At 43.9% G+C, this 17,814-nt stretch overlaps 1 protein-coding gene across 2 annotated transcripts in view; it reads right to left on the bottom strand.

Annotated features, from left to right (window-relative positions):
* The window catches only part of Rab10 (RAB10, member RAS oncogene family), a 54,570-nt gene that overhangs the window by 14,203 nt on the left and 22,553 nt on the right, over positions 1-17,814 (bottom strand). For both annotated transcript variants that reach the window (XM_037198076.1, XM_028874204.2), the window contains exon 2: positions 3,998-4,058. In XM_037198076.1, the coding sequence (XP_037053971.1) occupies positions 3,998-4,058 (61 nt within the window). The remainder of the gene's footprint in view (positions 1-3,997; positions 4,059-17,814) is intronic.

Here is a 17,814-nt window from a genome sequence, read left to right as displayed (position 1 = left end):
AGGAGATGGATCCCTTCTCCTTATCCCTCAAGAAGCCCCTTCAGTTCTTCCTGAGGGCATGGGGATGTCTTCAAGAGTCAGGGGTTCTTGTTTTCTTTTTTTTTTTTTTTTTTCTTTCTTTCTTTTCCCATTTCCGTGTGTCTATGGTGTGCATGTATGTGTGTGGAGGCCCAGGGTTGATATCAGGTATCAGTCTTGATTGTTATTCCATATGATTCATCAAGACAGGGTCACTCAAGCAACCCCAGAGCTTGCCAATATGGCTAGTCTCCAGAGCCAGCTTGCTGAAGACCTCTTCTCTACCTTTCCAGACTGGAATGGCAGGCCAGTGCTGCCACCCACTCAGTAGGTAAGTGGGTTCTGGGATCTGAACTCTGGTCCTCCTATCTGTACAGTAAAATCTTAACCATTGAGCCAGCTCCTCGGCGCCTAGGTTTGCCAGTGCAGGAACAGACTCGTGATGGCAAGCAGACCAGGTTCAAGGCTTTTTTTCCCACGAGGGCTGCAACAATGATGTTGTTCAGGGTGTTGAATGCTCCATCAGCCACTGTCAGCCATACAAACATTGTCCTGATCAACATTTCCATCATCCTGAGGACTCTAGAGTCCTTTGCAAGGTATTTGGTCACTGCAACTCTGCTCTGGCCCGGCCTCATCTCAGCCTGTTAATTTCCTGTATTTAGTTATAAAGTCCTTCTAATCACGTCTAACACACACAGTAGGGAAAAGGAAGCAGTGCTGAAATGAGGCCACTCACTGTCTCTGGGTAAAGGATAAAGTCATCAGTACAGAGTACACAGAAGACTTTAGGATCCTCAGGATGATAGAGTTGCTGGCCAGGAAAATGACTAGTGGCTAACAGTTGTCTGTCTGTCTGTCTGTCTGTGTTTGTTTGTTTGTTTGTTTGTTTGTTTGTTTGTTTGAGACAGAGTTCCTCTGTGCAGCCCTGGCTGTCCTGGAGCTTGATCTGTAGACCAGATTGGCCTCGAATTTACAGAAATTTGCCTGCTTCTGCCTCCTGAGCGAGTGCTGGGATTAAGGGCATGTGCCACCATGCCTGGCTGATTTGTTTAAAACATTTATTTTCCTATTTTTTGAGGAGAGGCAAATCTATGCCAACACATACATGTGGAGACGAGAGGACAACTTGGGGGGGGGGGCAGGTGTTGCCTTCCACCGTGCGGGTTCTGAGGGTCAAATGCGGGTTTTAAGTTTGGTGGGCCACCTTTCCCTATGGAGCCATCTCACTGAGCCTGTTTGTTTGATTTTTTTAAATTTATATTATTTTTATTTTATGTACATTGGTGTTTCATCTGCATGTATATCTGGGTGAAGGTGTCGGGTCCTCTGGAACTCGAGTTACAGACAGCTGTGAGCTGTCACATGGGTGCTGGGAATTGAACCTGGGTCCTTTGGAAGGGCAGTCAATGCTCTTAAACACTGAACCATCTCTCCAGCCCCCACTGTGCCTGTTTTTAAAAAGTTGTCTTCATTTTTCAGAAACACAACACTTAATTATTACCTCCCATTTCTGTTAGAATAACCCAAGTTATTAATCTTTTAAAGTTTTCTGTGTCCCATTAATTTGCATACTTCATACATTTACACTTTTCAATGACTGTACCTTAACCAAATGACCTTGTTTGTTTTTTAAATGTGGTAGCATGTAGCCAGGGCTCTCCTGGAACCTAGTATGTAGCCTTGAGTGCCTAACCCTCCTGTCTCCACTTCTCCCAAACTGGGACTACAGACACCATGCTGGGCTCAATCTGGTTTTCTCCACCCATCCTTTCCTGAGTTTCACACATGGATTCTCATTACAATGCCCAGCCTCTGCAGACTGACAATGAGCGGTGTATTTTTATTTTACTTTATTTTCATTAGTGTGTGTGTGTGTGTGTGTGTATGTGCGAGTGTGTGTGTGTGTGTGTGTGTGTGTGTGTGTGTGTGTGTATGTGCGCGCACGTACCTGCAGAGGCCAAAGGTATCAAAATTCCCCAGAGCTGGAGTTATAGGTAGTCTGTGAACTGCCTGATGTAGCTGCTGGGAATTGAACTTGAGTCCTCTGCAGAAGTTCATGTTTTAACCACTGAGCCATCTCTCAAACAACACACTTCAAACCAAGAGAAAAGGCTTCTTGTTCTTGCCTCACTACCTCTGGACTAACTGGCAACTAACAACCCCTTTGCTCAGGGCTAGAGCTGCCTATTTGCTGGTGAAGTTATTTTTAAAACTTCTCACACAAGTCCAAGTCTAATCCAGTGCTCTAGAATAATAAACATATCTTTGTTCCTGCAATGCTGTAAGACGGCACTTCCCAAAGATGCTCTGTGTACAGAGTGGCGGCTGTCAGCAGAACCACGGCTCCACCCAACACACTTAAACCCAGTAAGCAAAACTGATGTTAAACATCTGAATTGTCATCTTTACCAGTCTAGTTAGTATAGTATGGTCAGGTTTCTAAAATTATGAGCCAGTAGCAGAACTTTCCGACATTAAATAAAAGATGCACAGTGGAGAGAATGTTGTAAACACTATTATTCCCAGTGACACGCCATAAAAGGAGTGCTACAAGGCAGCTTCTTCCCTCTCGGCCTCTCACGTGGGGTTGGCGGAGCTGTGTGCTCAGGGCACTATGGAGTCACACGGTCCAGGCACAGACACTGTGGAGTCACACAGTCCAGGCACAGGCATTGTGGAGTCACACAGTCCAGGCACAGACACTGTGGAGTCACACAGTCCAGACACAGACACTGTGGAGTCACACAGTCCAGGCACAGACACTGTGGAGTCACACAGTCCAGGCACAGACACTGTGGAGTCACACAGTTCAGGCACAGACACTATGGAGTCACACAGTCCAGCACAGACACTGTGGAGCACACAGTCCAGCACAGACACTGTGGAGTCACACAGTCCAGGCACAGACACTGTGGAGTCACACAGTCCAGGCACAGACACTGTGGAGTCACACAGTCCAGGCACAGACACTGTGGAGTCACACAGTCCAGGCACAGACACTGTGGAGTCACACAGTCCAGGCACAGACACTGTGGAGTCACACAGTCCAGGCACAGACACTGTGGAGTCACACAGTCCAGCACAGACACTGTGGAGTCACACAGTCCAGGCACAGACACTGTGGAGTCACACAGTCCAGGCACAGACACTATGGAGTCACACAGTCCAGCACAGACACTGTGGAGTCACACAGTCCAGGCACAGACACTGTGGAGTCACACAGTCCAGACACAGACACTATGGAGTCATACAGTCCAGGCACAGACACTGTGGAGTCACACAGTCCAGGCACAGACACTGTGGAGTCACACAGTCCAGGCACAGACACTGTGGAGTCACACAGTCCAGACACAGACACTGTGGAGTCACACAGTCCAGGCACAGACACTGTGGAGTCACACAGTCCAGACACAGACACTATGGAGTCATACAGTCCAGGCACAGACACTGTGGAGTCACACACCAGTCCCAGGCACAGACACTATGGAGTCATACAGTCCAGACACAGACACTATGGAGTCACACAGTCCAGGCACAGGCATTGTGGAGTCACACAGTCCAGGCACAGGCACTGTGGAGTCATACAGTCCAGGCACAGACACTGTGGAGTCACACAGTCCAGGCACAGACACTGTGGAGTCACACAGTCCAGGCACAGACACTGTGGAGTCACACAGTCCAGACACAGACACTATGGAGTCACACAGTCCAGGCACAGGCATTGTGGAGTCACACAGTCCAGGCACAGGCATTGTGGAGTCACACAGTCCAGACACAGACACTGTGGAGTCACACAGTCCAGGCACAGACAGTGCATGGGTCTCAAGTCAACAGCAGTGTTTTCCTTCCTGGAAGCCACTGTTGCTTGCTTCAGGAGGGCAGTCTAGAAGACGCTAGACAAACGGCAAAGGGGAGTCTCACCACAAACTTTAAACAGCGGTGACCAACATGTGAAGTCAGTAAACCTGTCACTTACCATATCTGTAGCTTGATCTTCTTTCCTTGTAGTTCAACTGTTTTGATCTTAAAGTCTATTCCTGTAACACAGAGAAGGTAAATTACAATTGTTGCTTTATTCTTGGCAATAATAAAATTTTCTGAAGTCAAATGCTTATACCATTGAAACCTGCTTGCTTTTTTTTTTTTTTGGTTTTTCGAGACAGGGTTTCTCTGTGTAACTTTGCGCCTTTCCTGGAACTCACTTGGTAGCCCAGGCTGGCCTCGAACTCACAGAGATCCGCCTGCCTCTGCCTCCCGAGTGCTGGGATTAAAGGCGTGTGCCACCACCGACCGGCGAAACCTGCTTGCTTATACATATACACTAACAGAAATGCCACACATGAATATACGTGTCCACAACCTGAATCGAGTATGACAAGACCAAGCCTGATAGGAACAACAACTATATAGAAAGAGCTTCTGCAAGTGAGGAAATAGAAAATTTTAAATACTAATATTTTAGTTGGAAAATTTAATGCCTATTTACTTAAAAATTATTTTTAATATATAGACAGAAAAATTCCTACTCACCGGCACCCCCACGCACTTTTTTTTTTTTTTTTTTTTTTTTGAGTCAGAGTCTGACTATGTAGCCTTCACTGGCCTGGAACTCACTATATAGACCAGGCTAGCCTCCAACTCATAGAGCTGTCTCCCTTTGCCTTCCAAGTGCTGGGATTCCACACTCTTACTTACAGCACACAATGAACATCTACCACATAAAATATGTTTACATGTATTGAAATCATACAATGTATGCATTCTGATCCCAAAAAATTAAACTGAAAATCACTAACAAAAAGGCATCTGGGAAATTTATAAAACATTCAGAAATTCATGAGTCAAATTGGTCAAGATAAAAACATCACCCTAGGGACTGAGGAGAAGGCACGGCAGTTAAGAGTATGGCTGTCACTTCAGAAGACTCAGTTCAATTCCGAGCACCCATATGGTGGCTCACAACGGCCTCTAACTCCAGTCACAGGGGATCTGGTGCCCTCTTCTGGCCTCCTCAGGTATTGCACAGATATGGTGTGGGTGGGTGGGGGGTACAAAGGGTAGGCAAAAAAAAACCCATACACACAAAATAAAAATAAATTTTAGAAAAATTAAAAAGAAACATCATCCTAAACGCCTTGAATTTCTTTCAGGACCACATTCAGTCAACGTTCACCACTCGCTCTCTAAAACTTAAAACCAAAAAGATCTACTTTTGAACTGAAAGACTCATCAAGTACTGCATGAATAAAGGATGACTTACACCAAGACACGTCACAGAAAACACCGGGGGAAGGCTTACAAGGGCTTTTTGAGTACTGGAATCTGAACTCAGGAGCTCATGCTTGCACAAATGTGATGGTTAGCTTTAACTGTCAACTTGACACAACCTAGAATCAACCGGGAAGAGAGTTTTAATGAGGGATTGTCCACATTGGACTGCCCTGTTAGCATGTCATTAAGTTTATTGACATGGGCAGACCACCCCTGTGGGAAGCACCATTCTCTAGGCAGAGGATTCTGGACTGTGTCAAACTGGAGAAGTGGAGCTGAGCACAGGCGAGCAAGTGGTGTGTGTCCATCCTCGTCTCTCTGCTTGGGATGTGATGTGATGTGACAGCTGCTTTAAGCTCCTACCACTGGGACTGCTCTTCTGGTGACTTAGCCCAGAACTGTGGCTAAAGGAAGCCTTTCTTTCCCTGTTGGTCGGCAGCTATTTGTCACCACGGCAGGAAGGGAGAGTAGCACAGCAAGCCGTAGGCGCACTCTCTTTCTCAAAAGGACAGTTAAGCTTCAACCATCTGACTCTTTTTTGAATTTCATGCTTCTATGTGGCTCCTGCATACATGTGCACATCAACCTTTACACCCTTTCTCCTATTTCTCTTTGGGTTTCCTTCTACCAAGTGAAAGCATTCTGAGGCACAGTGTGAATTTCTCTACACACGCATCCTGTAGACAGCCACAGGAGATAGTTTTAGCAAACCGAGAGAGGGACATAGAATTCGCTGTCAGTGATGAAAAAGGTCAAACTGGCCTGGAGAGCAACAGAAGTAAATTATTTTCCAGAGGGGCGCTTCACACTATCAACCCTGCACTCAGGAGGCAGTTGAGCCTCGGCTACATAGCCAGTTCAAGGTCAGTCTGAGCTACATGAGACCCGGTTTTTAAAAAAAAAAAGGGGGGGGGGGGAGAAGAGGAGGGGTGTCTACTGGGCCCAGGGGTAGATTATGGAAGAAGAAATAGCAATACAATCTACAAAAAAAAAAAGGTCTACTGATTCTGTTTGAGTTGAAGGAGAGTACCTGAAAATCTGGGTGACTGTGAAAAGAAGGGACTATAAACTAAAGAAGAAAAAGAAGGAAAACGTAACTACAGTGTACTACTTGGTTAAGCAGTGACCAAATGTCTGTTATTATTTGAGAAGAGGACAATGGAGTACCAGGAACGTCCTGTGGTACTGAATTCCTATGTTCCACAACAGTAAGAATGGGAACCTAAAAACTTTTGCTTTTTGGGTTTTTTTTTTTTTGTTTTTGTTTTTTTTTTTTTTGTTTTTTGTTTTTTTTTTTTGGTGTTTTGTTTTGTTTCGGTTACAGAAATACAGCCTACTAACAGAAAGAGCCAAAACTGTCTGAGAAAGGCAAAACAAGGTGGGCACAGGGTAATGATTTCAGGGTAAGGATTTGTTGTACCTACTATATCAACAGAAATCAACATTAGGTCAACCAAGGAGCCATATTTGCAAATACACCCTCTCTACCACACGGAAAATGTTGACTGGATCATCACTGTGTAAAACAAAGATACTCATGTTTCTTAGCATGGCCACTCCAATTTTCCTCCTGCAGTCCCAATCTATTTGTTTTGAGATAGGGTCTGGCTATGTAAAGCTCACAATGCTCTCAAACTCTCTATCCTCTTGCAAGTGGCTAGGATTATGGGAATGTACCACCACGCACAGCTTACAAAGACAACTTTACAGCTCTTAACTTTTTCCTAAGTAAATACTTTTGCTATACCAGCATTTAGTTTTTATACTCCCATATATGCCCAGTATATAACTAAATGTGGAAAATTAACCAGAAAGGTTTAGGATAAAAGTTAGGGATCAAGACTACAGAATTGGCTCAGCAGTTAAGAGCACTTGCTCTTTTAGAAGACAGGGGTTTAATTCCTAGCAACTCACATGGCAGCTCATGACAGTCTGTAACTCCAGTTCCAGAGGGCCCAATGCCCTCTTCTGACCTCTGTGGACACTAGGCACACATGTGATGACATACAAGCATGCAGGAAAACACCCATGCATATAAAATAATAAATCATCTTTTTAAAATTTAGGGACCAGAGCAAAAATAACTAACTAGCTCAGCTGCCTGAGAAGACAGGAGAGCATAACAATAACCCTCTAAGATGTGCCAAGGGGAATAATCAGATTCTGCTGCAATCCTGTCATCTGCTGAAACAGACAAATACAGGATTTGATCCAATGAGCAATGTCCCCCAAACAGGTTATGCTTATGTAAAACACACTCACAGAATTTTTACTTGCTATTGATTCCTGAGATTCAGCTTAAAAGAGTACTTCATTTACTACAGTACACATATGTATCAATATTCAGCTGCTCAAGAGAGAAACCACATCAGAAAACACACCGAGCCATATGGTGGCACATGCCTATGAGAGCATTGCTGGGGAGTCACAGGCATGAGGAGCAGGGCACATTCAAGGCCAGCTAACCTAGCCAACTTCAGTGTTACACAAGCACCATCCAGTGGCAAGAAGACGAAGCGCACCGTCCAGCCACTGCGCTGTCAATGATCAGCGTAGGCAGCCATGCACTGAGCTCCAGAGAGCTGAAGTTCACCAGTTCACAAACTGTCAACACTTACGGTTTTTATCAAGTAAAACCAAGTGTCTCTGAGAGGGATTAAAAATCAAACACAGTCACCTTTGAATGTCTCCTGGTCTAGGATTTAAGAAACCAGGTTCCAACCTCAGTTCTTTCACAAACAGCACACTAACAGTATTTCAAAACAGCCATTTTCTAATATGGACATTCTTTTTTTTACCCTGTATGTGCATGCAAACGAGTGTCTTGAGAGTATATCGAAGGATAAGGGTCTTTTCCTACAGTAATAATAGCTTAATCAACATTGCACAGTGTGCTTAGCACTGCTCCAAGATGCTCTTTGCCTGGATAACCACTAAATGCTTTCAACAACCCTACTCCACATTATTATTCCCACACAATAAATGAGGTCAGAGTTGGGGGGCATAACTCAGTTGTAGAGTACATGTGCAATGTACAACCCTTGTTTCAATTAAAGGGGGGGGGGTGTCAGGGAGCAGAGGCGTACGCCTTTAATCCAGCACTTGGGAGACAGAGGTAGGTGGAGCTCTGTGAGTTCAAGGCCAGCCTGGTCTACAGAGCGAGTTTTAGGACAGCCAAGGCTACACAAAGCCCTGTCTACAAACAAACAAAAAGTGGAAGGGGGATGCTTATGCACGCTGCTCAAGCTTGATTCTTCTTACTGCTATCCTTGCCCAGACTCCCAGCTTCTTCTATCTTTATGGGTATATCACACCAGTGACTTGGAACTTCTAAGGCTTCAAGTCTCAAACTAGGATGGCATCATTGATCCTTTTGGCTTTGACATGCTCAGCTTTCTGAACCAAGTAGCTACTGGCTTCCCAAGATCTCCAGACAGCAACTGTGATATTATGCAGCCTCTAATATAAATTAATCCAATAACCCATTTTATAATTATATACACATTCTATTGGTGCTGTTCTAAATCCTACAACTGTTTTGTTATTCATTTGTACTGCAATTTAGGATTTCCTGAGTTTATGTTATTTTTGATTAAAAGAAATCAATAGATGTTCCTATCTTAATCCCTCAACACATCATTCTGTTCCCACCCTACCTCACCCCACTCCATCCCACCCCACTTTAATAAGTTTTGTTTTTAAGGCTGGGTCTTGTTACCTAGCCCAGTCTGGTCTTGAACTTGAAACACTCTACCTCAGTGTCCTGAGTGCTGGGACTATAGGTATCTACCATCACATGTGGCTTATATTATGCCTATTTATTCTTAAATGTATCAGTGTTTTGCCTCCATGTAGGTATGAACACCATGTTCATGCCTGATACCCATCAAGGTTAGAAGAGAGTAACAGATCCCCTGGAACTGGGATTAAGATGGCTGTAAGCACCCATGTGGATGCTAGAGATAGAAGCAGGATCCTCTGCAAGTACAACAGGTGGTCTAAAACACAGAACAGCCTTTCCAGCTCCATACCGCTCCTTTTTAACTCCGGTTTCAGTAACTTGAGTAGGATGGGTCTTGGTGCTCTTTTCTTTGTAGTCATCCTACCAAGGTTCATTAGCCTATAGGCTCACAGCTTTTAGGGTATTTGAAAATTCTTCAGCCATTAGTTATCAAATACTTTTCCTGCAAACCACCTTTTCCCAGACTCCAATGACATGTGTGTGTTAGACCAGGTGATACTGTCCCAGACATCACTGCCATGGTGTCTGTTTGCTGGCCTGTGCTTCAGTGTAAATAGTTTCTACTAACTTTTCTTTCCTTTTCTTCTAGAGTGTGTAACTTGTAGAGATCCCTGACTGAACTTTTCATTTCAGATCCTGAATCCTTCAGTTCTAGAAGCTTCACTGGGTCTTTTGTTCTTACCCTGTCATGATGTCCTGATCATGTTTTCCTTTAAGTGTTTCATGGCAACTGTCTTCTAAACCTGCCATCTTTCCATTTCTGGACCTACAAACTAACTCTTCTCTAGGTAAAGGTTATATTTTCCCATTTATTTATCTATTAATATGAATTGGGAACTTATTTTATATACTTGTTGATGAATATGCAGTCCTTTAATTTTAGAAAGGACCTCACAGTGCAGGCTGGCCTTGAACTTACTATGTAGAGAAGTCCAGGTTAGTTTTAACCCGCAAGATTCTTCTGTCTCAGTTTGTCATGTAGCCAAAGCTGACCTTGAACTCTCTAACAAAGCCATGGCTGGCTTTGAATTCTTGATCTTTCTGCACCTCCCAAATACTGGAGTTACAGGTGCGAATCACCACACTTGGTTATAATGGTATAAGGACTATTTTCAATGTTGGGTTTTTGCCCTTGTGGCAGATAATTGAGAACTGGCTTAATCTCTTTTGCTTACTTTGTGACACTGGCAATAGAAGCCAGTGCCTCCTGCATGGTCTGCAAGCTCTTTACCACTAAACTACACCTCAACCCTGGCTTAATTGGTCGAAGGCTTATCAACCTCTTTTTCTTTTCTCTATCCTTCCCACTTCCCCTTTAGGGAGGGGCTAAAACGGTCTTTCTCGGGTTACTTTATCCTTAATGATAAGGATCTGCTCCGCACATTACAAACTAGACTGTCTCCCAACCTGTGAGTGGCAATAACATCTACCAAGTTCTTCATAGTTGTTACCTGCCCAGCCTGTGAGCCTCACCCAAAGTCAGCCAAAGACAAAAAGGGGCTCTTCTGAAGATTTCTGTATCTCACGCTTTAATCTACAAATTCCTGCCTTCCATCCAGCCTGTACATTTTATCCCCTTTGGCCTGAGAAGACTGCCTTTCTCTGTTTGAACTGTGCGCTGGAATCCAGTTTCAGACAGAAACCTGAGCAGATTACAGGGTTCTATTTTTTTTTTCCTTTTCACAGGGAGCAGTTGTTTCATATGCTTTGTCCTGTTTCCTAGCTACTTAGGCTAGAACGCTGGTTGTGTACCAGTTACTTTGTAGTGATCAGATCTGGAAGTGCTCAAACCTTTTTGCTTTTAAAAGTTAAGTAGTTGGGGGGCGGGGTGAGACAGCTCAGTGATTAAGGTTGACCTGGGTTCGACTCCCTGCACCCACCTGGCAGCTCATAACTATCTATAACTCCAGTCCCAGGAGATTCTTTCCTGCCTTCCCATCATCCCATGCTCAGACCACCAGCCTCCAAAGCAGTCCCGATAGCCTCTTCTGTTTCATGCTCCACCATTCTGTCTTCCAACGCTGTATACTGTTCCTTTCATTATGTCATTCTTGCTCTTAAACTTCTACCAGGTGGGGCTGGAGAGGTGGCTCAGCGGTTAAGAGCACTGACTGCTCTTCCAGAGGTCCTGAGTTCAATTCCCAGCAACCACATGGTGGCTCACAACCATCTGTAATGAGATCTGGTGTCCTCTTCTGACCTGTAGTCATACATGCTATATACAAAATAAATAAATAAAATAAAATAAAACTTCTACCAGGTAAAGTTCAAATTCTGATGCCACTGTTTATAGCTCTCTCTTAAAATTCAGTATAACGATGCCGGTGAGATGGCTCACAGAAACTGGTGTTTGACACTCAGGCCTGGAAGCCTGGGTTTCATGATCCCTTGAACCCAGGCAACAACTGTCCTCTACCTTACATATGCACACTGTCATACAAGTGCCCCCACATACCATCCGCACATAAATAATAATAAACTGAATTTTTAAAGTGCAATATTACCTTCTCTTATAATCATTTCCTCTACTCTAACCTCATTTCATTCATATTCACCCACCACTTGAAAAGCTCTCTCCAACTCTTTCTATTAAATCAAACCTTGGGGTTCTGACCATAATCTACTACCATTTTAGCTTCCTTCATAAGACTCTAGAGCTCTAGTCTGTTCCTTCTGCCCTTTGCCTCAGTGAAATACAGCAACCAGGCTGCAATGGCGCTGTGTTTCATTGGCTCCAGCTCCTCACTCACCACTGTTTACTCCCAACAGGAAGTTTCTGGTGGTGTGTGCTGACTTGGTCAGAGGGGTGAAGGGAAAGATTTGAAAGTCAAAGGACCGGTTCCCATACCCTTTGAGAATCACTACAGCAAAAACACCCTGTGGTGAAGGTTCTAGACATGGATGAGATGAGCATCCTCAAGTGACTGGTTGACTTCAACAGTCCTAAGACTGTTAAGATAATTTCCATCTGTACTGAGTCAGGAGAAGAGCTTGAAGCCACCACTGAAGAAGCCTAGACAGCTATTATACTAAACTGATTTCATTAGCTGGTTCTTGTAAAAAACATCTTTGTGTTTTCTTTTAATTAGATATAGGTATGTATATCTACATGTGGATATGTGCATGTGTGGGTAGAGGCGCAGGAGGAAACTGGAGGCATCAGATCCCCTGGAGTTTAGAGTTACAGATAGTTGTGAACTGTCCCACATGGGTTCTGGGAACAGAACTCAGTCAGGTCCCTCTGGAAGAGCAACAAGTGCTCTTAACCACTAACGCATTACTTCAGCCCCTTCATCAACTGCTTAAAAAACTGTAGAGCTGGGGAGATGGGGAAATGGATAAGAGCACTTGCTGTACAAGCATGGGGACCTGAGACTGGATTCCTAACATCCACATAGAAGCCGGCTGTAGCTGCATGTACCTGTAAACGCCTCACTGAGCGGGGAGGGACAAGGGAAGCCCCAGAACTTACTGGACAGCCTGTTTAGTTGAAAAATGGCAAGCTCCAGGTGCAGTGAGAGACTCTAACTCAAGGGAATAAAAGAGAGAGAGAGAGAGAGAGAGAGAGAGAGAGAGAGACACAGAGAGAGAGAGAGAGAGATATCTGACCTCTTCCTCAGGCCTCCATGTATATGCACATGGGCATGTGTGCCTGAATACACATGTGCCTGCATGCACACACACATATGCACATGTGCATGCACACACAAATAAATTAAAAAAAAAAACCTGAAAACCCACTTTACCTGTTAACTATATGAAGCTTTTAGTATCCTATTCTGATTCTCATCTATAGTACAAGTTCTGAAAGCCTGGCTCTGGACAGAATCTGCTAATTAAACATCCTAGCAGGAAATGAAATGGAAGAAGACAGCAAGCCACCTGATTCTGGTAGCAGCTCCAACAGACCCAGCGGCTCTGCCTCTACTCACAGGCAACAGTAGTGGGCAGTCCAGCACAGGGCATTAGTTCAACAGCACATCAGTCACAGCAATGAAAACAAAAACAATGTTTTAAGATGAGTCTTGTCCAGGTTGGTCTTGAACTCACAAGCTCAAGTGATCCTCCCACTTCAGTCTACAGGTATGGACCTCCATGCCTCGCTGAGCAGAAAGGCTACCTCCAACATTCAACAAGAAATTAAGTACATGCTTAAGAACTGCAGCCCACAGAAGGCGGCGGCTCCTTCTTTGTATAATAACCCCTTCTCCCGTCTGTTCTTCCAAACCGGGCCTTCCACCACTTTTGAAACAACTCCACTATTAATCCCTCTTTTCCTTTTCCTTTTCCGCAGTCTGGCTAGTCTGGAACCTGCTGTATAGCAGACTTGCAAGCGTCATCCTACTTCTACCCCCAGAGTTCTGGGATAGCAGACCCGTGCTGCCACGCCCAACCTTCTCTTTCCCTTTAAAACAAACAGCAATACTCTAAATTAAACCTAGAGTGGAATCTGTTTTCTGATGGGACACACACAGCACGAACCTGTCTCTCAGGCACATTTCATGACCTCAACATGTACACAGAAGAAAAGAGGCATGTCAACGGTTCCTCATAATTTTTCTTCTGTCCTTTACGTCCCCAAATTACTGAGGACCCAATTAAGCTTTTGCCATATGGTTTATGCCAATTTGTATTTATCATACTAGAAACTAAAACTAAGAAAAATTTAAGCAGATGACTAGCATGTTTGAAAATAATAAACATACTGCATGTTAACATAAATAACATTTTCATTAAAAAATAACATTACCCGAAATAAAATAAGCCTAGTGAGAAAAGTGGCATGATGTTAAGGTTTTGTAACTGGTGTTTACCCTGACAGACAGCAGTGAGTTTTAGGTGCTTCCGCATTCAGTTTGCTACAGTATACTTGGCTGACACATGTAAAGAATATAAAGTCACAGAGAAAAATCGAGTTGCATACAGATATGTATCTGGAAAAGGGGGAGCTCTGCATTTAGATTTTCTTAGCACTACAAAACAGATCAGTTTGGCTTCCAGGCTTCTAATTCTTCTGAGCACTGCACCGCCAAAGCCCAGTGGTCATTTCTTTCTTTTCTTTATTATTTCTGTTTGTTCATTTTTAAAAACAGGGTTTCTCTGTATAACAACCCTGGCTGTCCAGGAACTTGCTCTGTAGACCTGGCTTAGAACTCACAGAGATCCACCTGCCTCTGCCTCCAAAGTGCTGGGATCAAAGGTGTGTGCCACCACTAAATGGCTCAGCAGTCATTTCTTAAAGATAGCTGCAATCTGGAATCTGAAGCCCTATTGCTGAAGTTTTCATATATTACTACACTAAAACCCATTAGTCACTTCATACTTTCAATGGATCTTCCTCATGTATGATTTCTTTTTTTCTTTTTTTTGGTTTTTTCTGTCAAACAGTCCTGGCTGTCCTGGAACTCACTCTGTAGACCAGGCTGGCCTCAAACTCACAGAGATCCTCCTGGTTCTGTCTCCCAGGTGCTGGGATTAAAGGTGTGCGCCACCAACACCTGGAGCCATGGATGATTTTTAATGTCATGTTTTGGCCATTTGGAATTTCAAGTTTATTGACTTACAAGTTCCTTAATAAAATGCTGACACATTTCATTACAGTATGGGGAGAAAAGGCCATGTTTATTATCACTGTGGAACTTACCAGATTTTTAATTGTTTTGTTTTGTGTTAGAAAGTGTCTCACTCTGTAGTCTAAGCTGGCCTTTAACTTACAGAGTTCCTCCTGCTCCCACTTCACCAAGTGCTAGATTACAGGCATGAGCCACCATGCATGGAAGGAGAAAATTCAATTACCGGGAAAACATGCCACAGAGGATCACACAACGTTTCCAGAACTGTAAAGCATGCATTTTTATCAGCAGCAGCAAATACTGTCACTTGGTTCATTTGACAAAGTATTAGCCAAGTCCTCAAGTCTGAACAACCATTGTTATTACCAAAAAAAAAAAAAAAAGGTTAATTCCAACTACCTCAAAGGTGTTTTTCCTTGGAAGAAGTCTCACAATGAGGCGGCTGTTTCAGAGTGACTCCCCATGTAGTCACACAAAGGTCAGGGCTTACCACAAACTCACTGTTTCTGGGGTTTGTTTTGAGGGACAGCACGTTTTGCTTCTTAGCAATGGCTGACCTGGTACTTGCTATGTACGACAGGTCGGTTGGTGGTTGGCCTTGAACTCCCAGTGGTCTCCCTGCCTCATACGCCCAAGTGCTGGAATTACAGGCATGTGCCACCAAGTCCATCATATGGACATTATTTGGGGTGCAGAGCAGTACAGATAATGAAATTTAGGTGGAGCCAAACTAAACCTGTAAGTTTCTAGTCCCACATTCAAGGCCTGGCCATGATACACCTGTCACATTATCAGTGCCTGTCACCAAGCTGCCTCCTACACCTGTACAATGGCAATGCTCTCCTCACTACTATTCGAAAGGACCACAAGAAGGGAGGAAAAAGCAATCCAGAAAGTTCTAAGTATTCCTAAACAACAACAACAACAAAAAAAAAAAAACTCAAGAAGAAATAATCCTTGAGGCTCAACATAATACAGACTTTATTACATGATTATAAAAGTTTACATGCCTGTTTAAGAAGAAGCGAAATGAAATGAAATTTCTCTTGCCCCACCGTTCTCTACTGCACGGGAAAACCTAGCATCCTGCAGCAAGCTCTCATTGCAGGAAAGCAAAGGTGCATCTTCCATAAACTGTAACAAAACCAGGGGACCATGACAGCTGGATCCTATGATAAAGCCAAGGATGCATCATTTCAAGTCCAAAGAGTTCGAAAATAAAAATATATAGCTGTCCAGTATAGCTCAATGTAACAGACAATGAAAAGATAAATCTAAGACTGACATACAGCTTTCCCAAACCAAGACTATTATCAAAAATATCTGACCATGCTAAGTGTTGTGGTTCATGCCTGTAATTTGTAATCCCAGCACTCACTCAGGAAGCCAAGACCTAAGCCACATAGGAGTTCCAGGCTAAAGAGATCTTGTCTCGAAACCCCAAAATAAAGTCAGGCACAGTGGTACAAGCCTGTGAGGCCAGCACTTGAGAGACGGAAGTAGAAGGATGAGCTAGCTACACAGCTTTATTTGAGGCCAGCCTGGGCTACATGAAACCGTCTCAAAAACTGAAAAACAGAAATTACTGTTGTTGGCAGACTGGAAAGTGGCCCCAGAGCTGTACACATGCTAGACTGGTGCTCTATCAGCCCTATCTCCAGCCTGTTTTTATTACTTTCCTTTTGAGACAGATCTCCCTGAGTTGCTCAGACAGGCATTGAACTGATAACAGCCCAGACAGAACTTGGACCTGGAACCATCCAGTCTCAACTCTCCAAGTAGCTGGGATTAAAGGTATCTATAACCATGACTGGATAGTTAAGATTTTTTGAATGCCTTGCTATTAGTCTCTAGCCCTACTCAAAAGTCTGAATTTTTACTTTTTAGTTCTGTAGGGCTGGGGAGATGGCTCAGAGGTTAAACTCCATGCATACTGTTCTTACAGTCAAGTGAACTTGAATTCAGTTCCCAGCACCCACATCAGGCAATTACACTGGGCAGTTCACAACCTTCTCCTCCAATTCTAGCCCCAAAGGATCCAATGCCTCTGGCCTCCACATATTCATACCCGGGCACACATGCACCCCTGGCACACACATACAATTAAAAATACAATTAGGGCTAGAGACATGGCTCAAACATTTGGCACATGTACTGTACTTTTTGTTGTTGTTGTTGTTTGGTTTTTCAAGACAGGGTTTCCCTGTGTAGCTTTGGAGCCTGTCCTGGATCTCACTCTGTAGCCCAGGCTGACCTCGAACTCACAGAAATCCACCTGGCTCTGCCTCCCAAGTGCTGGGATTAAAGGCAGGTGTCACTACCACCCAGCCTATATGTACTGCAGAGAACTAACTGTTCAGTTCAGTTCCCTGGACTCAGGTCATCAAGTCAGGTGGCTCAGAACTGCTTGTAAATCCAGCTCCAGGGGCTCTCAGCCACACCTCCCCCCTACATACACATAATTAAAACTAATAAATCTTGTCTATTTTTTTTTTTTTTTTTTTTTTTTTTTTTGGTTTTTCGAGACAGGGTTTCTCTGTGTAGCTTTGCACCTTTCCTGGAACTCACTTGGTAGCCCAGGCTGGCCTCAAACTCACAGAGATCCGCCTGGCTCTGCCTCCCGAGTGCTGGGATTAAAGGCGTGCGCCACCACCGCCCGGCTTCTTGTCTATTTTTTAAAAAGCTTGAATTAAAAAAAAAAAAAAAATCAGCCTGGCATGGTGGTACATGCCTTTGATTCCAGCACTTGGAAGGCAGAGGCAGGTGGATTTCTCTGCGTTTGAGGCCAATATGGTCTACTATAGGGAGTTCCAGGTCATCCAGGGCTATATATATATCCAGATCTATATATGCAGCTCACAACCATCTGCAACTCTAGTTCCAGAGATTCCAAGACCCTCTTCCGGCCTCTGTGAGCATCAGGCATACATGTGGGACACAAACACACATGCAGGCAAAAAAATTCACACACAAAATAGTAACTAAAAAAATAGTGGAAAAGAAAGATTTGAAAACAAGTAACTACAAAGTCAAAGATGCAATTTTATAGATACGACTAGCTAGGGCCTGCTACTGTCGAAGAGACCACTACCTCAGATGGTTCAACTGCAGAAATTGTAACATTTGTAATCCTAGCACCCAGCAGGCTGAGGCACGAATACCTCATGTTCCAGGCCAGGGGACTATATATTGAGATTGCTTCTTAAA

This window comes from Peromyscus leucopus, chromosome 22 (assembly GCF_004664715.2).
Source record: "Peromyscus leucopus breed LL Stock chromosome 22, UCI_PerLeu_2.1, whole genome shotgun sequence".
Lineage (NCBI taxonomy): Eukaryota > Metazoa > Chordata > Mammalia > Rodentia > Cricetidae > Peromyscus > Peromyscus leucopus.
This window is presented reverse-complemented; position numbering and strand designations above follow the sequence as displayed.